A 9,403-nucleotide genomic window follows, 5' to 3' on the forward strand; every position below is an offset into this window, starting at 1 on the left:
GAAACATGCATCAAGAAAACTGAGGGTCTTGTAGCCGGTTATGGCATCGATCACGCGATCAATGTTGGGAAGAGGGAAAGAGTCCTTGGGACATGCTTTATTCAGATCCTTATAATCTACACACATTCTTAATTTGTCCTCCTTTTTAGAGACTACCACTACGTTTGCTAACCAATCCGGGTATTTAACCTCCCGAATGGACCCTATTTTAAGTAGTTTATATACCTCCTCCTTGATCAAAACATGCTTGACCTCTGACTGAGGCCTCCTCTTCTGTTTGACCGGATTGATTTTCGGGTTCAAGCTTAGCTTGTGAGTGGTTATCTCCAGTGGGATACCTGTCATATAGAGATGGGACCAAGCGAAATAATCTATGTTAGCTATAAGAAATTGAATAAGTTTTTTCCTGAGCTCGGGAGTTAAACTCGTGCCCAGGTATACCTTCCGATCGGGTAGATGTTTGATCAATATAACTTATTCCAACTTTTTGACCGTCGATTTGGTTGCGTCAGAGTCGTCGAGGATTATAAAAGATCGGGGAACCCCGCAATCATCGTCTTCATAAGTCCCTTGCTTATCTGGTTGGGTCGTGGCCGGTATCGGTGACTACTATTTGGCCCCTTGGATCGCACCCGAACTTGGTTCCTTCGACATTGTGAGTGTTTATATTGGAATCACTTCTTCGATTGCAAACATCTCTTTTGTGATTTTAATCCCTCCCGGAGTTGAGAATTTTAACACTTGATGAAGAGTTGAAGGCACTGCTCTCATGTTGCGGATCCATGGCCTTCCGAGAAGGGTGTTGTACCTCATGTCTTCTTCGATCACATAAAATTTGGCCTCTCGTATGGTTCCGGTGGTATTGACCGATAACGTTATCTCCCCCATGGTGGTTTCACATGCCATGTCGAACCTATTTAGAACTCGAATTACATGTAAGATTTTGTCTTGTAGATCGAGCTGCTCCACGACCCTCGACCGACTGATGTTGGTCGAGCTACCTGGATCAATCAACACACGTTTAATTCGAGTTTTATTTACGAGTATAGATATTACCAGTGCATCATTGTGAGGCTGTACGATCCCTTCTGTATCCTCGTTGCTGAAAGATAAAATTTCTTCTGATATGTAGTCTCGATTTCGTTTCTCCCTAGTGATGGATACTTTGGTGCGTTTCAACATCGGCCCATGTGGGATATCGACTCCATCGATGGTCATATTTATGATGTGTTGAGGTTCGGTATCTTCTTGTTCTGTCTGTTTGTTAGAATCCCTGTTCCTAAAGTGGTTCTTGGCTCGGTCGCTCAAGAATTCTCGAAGGTGCCCATTGTTGAATAAACGGGCTTCTTCCTCTCTCAACTTTCAACAATCTTCCATTCTATGACCGCGAGTGCCATGATATTTTCACATCTAGTTAGGATCCCTTTGAGCTGGATCGGATTGTAGAGGTCGAGGCCATTTGATATCCTTGATGCGCCCGATAGCTGATACGATGGTGGCAACATCGATATTAAAGTTATATTCCGATATCCTCAGTGCTTCTTTCGGCCTGATGGACTTATCGAAGCTGTTTTTGGTCATGAGCCCCCGGTTGCTTCGACCTTGTTCATTTCTCCTTTCGTTTCTTATGGGGTTCCGCCCGGACCCACTGCTCATCCGATCTCAATTATATGGCAGATATCGATCCTTATTTGATCTTAGTTCACGATCGATGTCTCTGTTGACTCTATCGAGGGTTCTGACGGGATAAACAGACTCCGAAGAGGCCCCAAGTTGGTTATCTTCGACTTTGATTTTCGATTGATACCGGTTATGTATATCGGCCCAGGTAACGGCAAGGTATTCTACCATATTCTGCTTCAGTTGCTGTGAAGCCATCGACATTTGAATATTGAGTCCCTGAGTGAAAGCTTGAACAACCCAATCATCAGCGACTGGCGGCAGATCCATTCGTTCCATTTGAAAAAGGGACACGAATTCCCTGAGCATCTCGTTATCCTTCTGTTTAACTTTGAAAAGGTCTGATTTCCTGGTTTCGACCTTGATGGCACCAACATGTGCTTTTACAAAGGAGTCTGCAAGCATAGCAAATGAGTCAATAGAATTAGGAGGTAAGTTGTGATATCATATCATAGCGCCCTTTGATAGAGTCTCCTCAAAATTTTTCAGTAGAACAGACTCGATCTCGTCGTCTTCCAAGTCGTTCCCTTTGATGGCACATATGTAAGAGGTTACATGCTCGTTTGGATTGGTCGTTCCGTTATACTTAGGTATTTCGGACATACAAAATTTCTTGGGGATTGGCTTCAGAGCCGCGCTCGGAGGAAAGATTTTTGCACGAACTTCCTGAAATCCAGTCCTTTCAATATCGGAGGTGCTCCCGGGATTTGATCTACCTGGAATTGTAGGTTTCCACCTTTTTGTTGTTCGCTTCGATTTTCTTTTCTCCTGATTCTATCCACTTAGTCAGCTCCTCGGGCATCTTTATAATCCCGGGGTTAGTACCCGATTCTTGTTCATTTGACCTTACTATGACCGGTTTATTTCTGAGGGTGAGTTCACGAGGCGGATCGGGTTCAACCATGCTCGGTGCCTGGCTTTGGCTCTGCAACTGAGCTATCGCCATCTCTTGAGCTTGCAGCATTTCGAAGATCATCTGTAGGCTGATCCCGTCTTCTTCAATATTTTGTGTATTTCGAGTTACCGATCGGGCTCTACCACGGACGTTTTTTTCGGGATCGGTAGGCAAGTTTGCGTCGATAGCCACATGTGCATTAATATCAATCGAATTTGTGATCCGAATTCCAACGGGATCAGCGGGAGACCCTACGTTACCGGGCGCCATGTTGTTATTCTCACCTTGATGACCAGACTCGTTGTCGATATGCAAGGGTGCTAATTGAGAGTTTGTCATTTTTAGCCTGAAATCAAAGACACTTCAAAGAACAAGTGTAAAGTAGTGTGTATTATGGAGATTTGTATCAAATAATCACTATTATCCTTAGCCCCACGGTGGGCACCAAACTATTTACCCTCAAAATCGGATAACAATTGAATTTGTTAGTGGGTTAAATGATATGCGGATTAACTTAATACAAAGCGATAAATTAGATTGCAATTGAAATAAATAATGATAAATTAATCGTAAACCACATGAATTTGATGATTTCAGCTTAGGTAAGCAAGCCACCCTTGAAATGAATACACTTTTGTTGATACAAAGATACCAAAGAGTAAGAACTCAGTGAATGTATTGCTTATCAGTGTATGTTACCCTCTCCCTAATGAATTTTCAAGTCCCCTTTATATATTAGGGGAGATCTATCTTTTAAGGTATTATTTTATTATTCTATAAAAGGCAAAAGTTCTTGATTTGCTGATCGTTGGTTCCCTTTTTGAGTCGTTCCGTGATTTATGCCATAATGACCGTTAATGGCGAGAATTACGGACCACTATTGGATGAGTTCGCAAAGCTTTCTTTGAGGCCGTTGGAAACATGACCAGTTACGCCTTCAGTAAATTCGAGGGCAAATGTGATGGTTTCGATGGCTAACTTTGACTATGTTTTGGGTTAGATCTTAATTATCATGTTTCGATCTTTGGCCAATCGTGTGGGGGCATTGGATCGATCTTCGAGCTCAACTTCACCCAATCATAGATATTTCTACCATGGCCTAATCAGGGAGTTCGGAAGCTCGATCGAATATCGAGCTCGGTTTTATCCGTATATAAATAATATTCAGCTTAAAAGTTGTGATGTATGTCTTTGTTAAAAGTTCTGCCATGTTGCATGATACGCTTTGTTATATCGGTTATTTTATAACTTATTTCTTTGGATGTTGTATAAGCAGAGGCGGATCCATGAATTAGATTCTATGGGTTCAACTTTTAAGGTTTTTAGCATTGAACTCATTGTATTTTTTAAGTTATGGGCTTAGACCTACTATTTGTTGTAATTTTAATAAATTTTTACCCCTACCTTAAGAAGATAGAGATGTAAAGGGGGAAGATGCCTAATGTTGAAAGTTAGGGGAGGTTGATTTTTAAGTCAAACTCCGGGAGAAAAAATGATTTTCACCCCCATTAATTATATATCCAAAATATGAGCAGTAAGTTTCTCCGCCTTTTTTTGCTAATCTATGCTAAAATGATGATTATGGAAAATCCATTCATACACCTACTCTTACTATAGCAATTATTGTTTGGTTTGGTGATTAAAGAATATTTTTTTTAAAAAAAAACAAATAAAAATAAATTTAAAATTCCTTTTCCATTGTTGTAATTTCTCATACAAGTCCTTTCTAGAAACAGGAGAAGATCAAATTTTTAATGGAGGGATAAAACTGAAATTGTCACGTTTGAAGAATAAGATTGTTGATTAGTATCGCGGATAAAAATTGGCCGACACGGTCTAAATAAGGTTTAAACAAGAGTCCCATTTTTTTCGATAAAGTTTAAACAAGAGTCGACAATTGTAGCCTTGTAGGCAATCCTTTCCAACTTAGTATTTTTATGCCGAAAATAAATTTACATTTACTAAATTTTTACAAATATCACATTTTAAAAGTAGCCAGTTTTAAGTCTTAAATTCGTCTCTGCTTGACATGGCCATCCAAAGAACTTATAGTCCCAAGCTTTACCACGGCAGGAGCTATAAAAGAATGAAAGAAAAATCAATTTGACCTTTGGTTTCCAAAAATAAAAATGAAGAAAAATATACAGACACAATCGGTTTTTCCATAATAAATTAACCAAATATCAAACTGTTTTATAATTGAGCACGTCACGTAAATTCAACTTCATGTTTGGTTAATCACGTTATAGAGAGAATACATGCGGCTTTACGCTTTTTCCCATTTTAATTAATTCTTACATTGTGAAGAGCCCCTACGAAATGAAATTCATTTGAACATGTTGTCTATTATTGTTGAGTTTCTTGAAAGTTATAATTGTTCACTCAAGCGAAATATACCAAATTGGAGAAGGTATACAAGAGAGCCAGGCAGAGAAAGTAAAAAATAGTGTTAATCACGTTCCTTAACTTTTAACTTAAATCTTAATCATATCTTTGAAATCTAAACAAACAATTTATCAGTGCCTTTGTGTAATATCATCTAACACTTCAAAGAATCAATAGTTAAAACAATTGAAAAAAATGCATGTCAATCACGTATAATAAAGATTCAAATGTGTGAAACGCGGTGATTGTAAAGTTAATTATTTTACGAACGTTCATATAATTAATTATTATTGTACCAAATTTATAAAATTAGATGGTGTAAAAAGAAAACATATCAATAAGCTTGGCATAAACGTAAATTGCCGAATGTTCATCAACACTGCACAGAAATAACAACTAAGCTGCCACATACTATGATAAGTAAGCAGTTAAGCACATCGCCACGTAACCAAAACACTTTTGTCTCTGCTAATAAACATCAGTATTCCAGTTTAAATGGGAGTAAAAATGGAGAAATATTTGTTAAATGACTCTAAGAAATGGGAGAAATGTGGCGGTGTATTTTAAACGTGTATTGTTCATTGGTAAGAATTTATTGTATTGTTGGCATGATTATGCCTATTGGGCAATTTTATCATATGCGGCATCTTACTTTTTTGAGAATGGTAACAAATTTTATAAATGTGGCATCTTATTGCAATTCTCTAAATTAGAGAAAACAATTTTTTGTGTTTCGTTTCATGACTTACTTTAGCTTGAATTCATAGGCGGAGTTAGGATATGAGGTGCGGATTCGGACGAGCCCAATCACTTTTGTTTAAGCATTATATTTGTACTACGAAATTTATTAAATATGTTTAAATATTTAATTACAAATCCATTAACTAAGACGAGTTACGGGTCCGTGACAAATTTAAAGCCCATAAATTTCAAATAGTGCTTCCGCCTCTGAGCTTGATGACCATTCTTAACATCAACCTGCATTTTTCGTGAAACCGACTATTGTAGCTCTATTTTTTAAAGCTGTTTAAAAAAAAATTTCTTGAGCCGATAGTTTATCGAAAACAGCTTCTCTACTTCACACTTGAGCGCATGGTTTATCGAAAACAACTTCTCTACTTCACATAAAGTAAAGTAAGGACTTCACACAAAATAAATGTAAGGATTGCGCATACCCTATCCTCCTTAGTATTGGTGCATATACAAGAACCAGGCAAAACATGTAAGAACATCAACAAGATATAGCAAGTAAGCAACAAGGCTTTCCCTTTAGAACCAATTAACAGACTCAAACAAACAATAAGCTCTGCTTTAATACTCTTGCAATGCTATATGTCAATCAAAGTGGTCGATGAGAAATTGAGAAGTAATAAACGTTTCAAACATTTTCTCCCAAAATCTGTACAAGGATTATAGAGATTCTATAGCTACTCGAATTGCCAACAACTAGAAAAATAAACAAATAAACACCTCCTGAACCTAGCCTTGGGTGAAGATAGCAAAATGTTGATCAACCTATTGCAACACTTTGAAACGCGATGTCTTGCCAAAAGCAACCTAATGGCCATCTTGTTCTTCAGGTAAAAGTTGGAACGTAAACCATTCTAAAGATGCCAATGTCAGACATTCTTGATGTATCATTAAAGAAAAGCACATCTCAATTCAATCCCAACCATCAAAATGCTTACTCAGAATCACTTCAACAGTATTATTCACTAATACTCCTAAAGTCCAAAAAAAGGGAAATGCTCTTCTTTCAAGTTCCATTCCTCGATCTTGGTTAGAGAGGTTAGCGTCATCACAGTCTCTGAAAGCCAAAGACTTACTCTGTTGAATCCAGAAGATCCTCAATAAGATCATCAGTCATTGAGAATGTGCGAAATGGAACTACCTGGATGATCCGTTTAAGCTATGATTAGTCGACAAGTAATGTGTATAATGTCACCAAGTAATTTAGAGCTGCAATTTATATGCTGGTCCAACTCATTACTTGATCGCTGCTCGTACAAGCACCTAATGAAATTTTTGTCCGTTTTGTGCTGTGCTCCCTGCTGCTAGACTTTCCTTCTTCGATATCTTCATCAACAAAGTTTTGGTCCATCACCTCTGAAATGATACAAGAATACTATTAGTGATCACTTGATAAAGAGATCGGAGAATTAATCACACGTGCTTGTTGAAAATCTCAGCTACCTGTAACATAATTTTTACGGGACGAACCAAAGTCAGATGCAGGCGATTGATTCTGTTTCACTAAGGTAGTGTTCCCGTGGAGATTTGAATTTACTCTCATTTGATGTGTGCCTTGAGATTTGTAATGTTTAATCCAGGGGCTTGCTAATACGGTACCAGATTCATTTGTTTTATTTAGCTGAGGCTCGTCTTTATCAAAGTCAATTTTGGTCCAACAACCATCTTGAAACACCTTATACTGATATATCAGAAAAGAGGCATAAACGAAATGGATAAGATTAGATTCTGAGAGTAGCAGAAGAAACTATGAACGAAAAACCTAATTAAATAGAATTGACATTCAATTGAATCGAACCTGGCCTAAAGGATTGGCATGCTTTTGCCTTGAGGATTTAGACTTTGACAAGTCATTTTGGGAATGCCAACCAACTAAGTCTAGTGAACCATATAATTGGTCGACAAAGGAAGCTTCCATTGACTTGAGATACGAACTATGCTTCTCATCCGTCCATTCTATGGTCTTCGGTCGAGGATGCTGAGATTCCTGAAATGAGATACCGAATTCTTAATGAATCAGATTTTCCAGCCCAATTTTGCTTGTTTATTCTGTACATTGCCTTTCTAATACTAAGCGTACTTTAATTGTTTTACTTGAAACCAAACTGGAAAAGTTGGAAAGCGAAGGAGCGCGCTTGTATGTACTTATTTTGAACTTTCAAGAATGATCAAATAATGTGATCATACAATTAGCTAAAGGCACTTATAACATGATAATGAGGGCCGAGGCAAATTGGAAAAGCATATACGCTTAACATTATTTCAACTACAACAACAACAACAACCTAGTGGAATCCGACAAGTGGAGTCTGGGTAGGGTAATGTGTACGCAGGCCTTACCCCTACCCTTACCCTGGGAAGGTAGAGAGGTTGTTTCCGATAGATCCTCGGCTCATTAACATTACTTCAACTCATTCACTTATTCTAAGTGCACAAGTATCATATAATAATATCATCATCAACTGAAAAAAGACAAGGCAATCCCACAAGAAAAGCAGGTAGTAGGTAGATTCAGTTCACTTCATGTTTTTTAGGCCATTCTTTTGTACTTAATACTCATTCCTAAATTTAACATGCTTGTATTAAGCGTACAAAATTAATTTTTTTTTACCTCTAGTTACTGTCTCCATTTAACAATTCAATTTGAACTTGATGCAAAATCATGCTTTTATCTAGCCCTACTACAGATATATCAATTCATTAAGCTAACTGATCTTTATGAGCACCGTCCTCCATTAAAAAAAAAAGAATAAAAAGATAAAAGACATAGATTATCCCTAATAAGAAAAACATTACTGTCTCTGTCTTTAGAAAATGATCTAATTACCAACTACATAAACCCTTGAATCAAAAAATAGTAACTATCAACTCACCAGATTAACACATAATACATACAGGTCATAAAAGAAAGAAAACCTACTCATAATAATCACATAAATAAAAACCCAAATTAAAGTTCTTTGAGCTTAGATCAAACAGAAGATATACCTCCATAGCCAAAATATCTTCATGTTCATCCATCTTTCTTGAAATCCTATGACTCATATCTTTTCTTGAAGTTTCCATTATCTGATATTTTAGGACAAAAAAAGAACCTATACCTTAAGCTTTACTAGAGAATTTATTACAGAAAAAAAAATTGGAGTTAGTATTTATATTGTGAATGAAATGAAATGAGAGGAAAAAAAAGGGAGGAACTTTTGGTACAAAAAAGAGAGGCTCAGCTGTCACCGCTTTTTACATGTGTCAAAGTGAACACGTCAACATAAAGTATTCAGAGACGGTCCATCAGATATTTTTGAAAGTGGAGTAAAAATATCAACGGGGTATACATCAACCAGAAATATCTTTCGTCTTTATTCAATTCCTGGAGTTATTCTCAACAGCCCATACCATAGTAGGGAACCTGTTCTGTCACTTAAACGACGTAGTTTTACTTCTATCTTTTGACCATGTGATTCCTTCTGTCTTATTTGGTATTTAAATATAAAAGTCTATGCACCATATGTATATCAACATCTCTTTATCCTTGAATACATAACTGCTTGAAGAGTCTCTTTCCCTAATCTCATAGCCCTTCGTTGTTCGTACAAAAAATAAAAAATAGTCACTAATAATTAAAAAATAGTCACAGTTTTAGAAGTAATTAAAATTTAATTATTTTTTTCATGTAAAGATAAAATCTGAACAAAA

At 37.0% G+C, this 9,403-nt stretch overlaps 1 protein-coding gene across 1 annotated transcript; it reads right to left on the reverse strand.

The window, feature by feature from the left end:
- Positions 1 to 6,295: 6,295 nt before the first annotated feature.
- On the reverse strand, positions 6,296 to 8,925 carry LOC107831215 (cold-regulated protein 27-like). Its single transcript, XM_016658958.2, has 5 exons — positions 8,699 to 8,925; positions 7,509 to 7,697; positions 7,154 to 7,391; positions 6,951 to 7,066; positions 6,296 to 6,851 (listed from the first exon to the last, which is right to left on the reverse strand). Exons 1-5 carry the CDS (start codon positions 8,774 to 8,776, stop codon positions 6,783 to 6,785), a joined length of 690 nt encoding a protein of 229 aa, XP_016514444.1. The 5' UTR covers positions 8,777 to 8,925; the 3' UTR covers positions 6,296 to 6,782.
- Positions 8,926 to 9,403: the final 478 nt, after the last annotated feature.

This window comes from Nicotiana tabacum, chromosome 12, assembly GCF_000715075.1.
Source record: "Nicotiana tabacum cultivar K326 chromosome 12, ASM71507v2, whole genome shotgun sequence".
Classification (NCBI taxonomy): domain Eukaryota; kingdom Viridiplantae; phylum Streptophyta; class Magnoliopsida; order Solanales; family Solanaceae; genus Nicotiana; species Nicotiana tabacum.

Excerpts from the sequence above, each read along its gene's own strand:
- LOC107831215 (XM_016658958.2), bottom strand. The coding sequence starts at position 8,776 with ATGGAAACTTCAAGAAAAGATATGAGTCATAGGATTTCAAGAAAGATG. Across the intron at positions 7,698-8,698 it reads AAGATATTTTGGCTATGGAG|GAATCTCAGCATCCTCGACC; the intron begins GTATATCTTCTG and ends ATCTCATTTCAG. Across the intron at positions 6,852-6,950 it reads CTTGTACGAGCAGCGATCAA|GTAGTTCCATTTCGCACATT; the intron begins GTAATGAGTTGG and ends CGGATCATCCAG.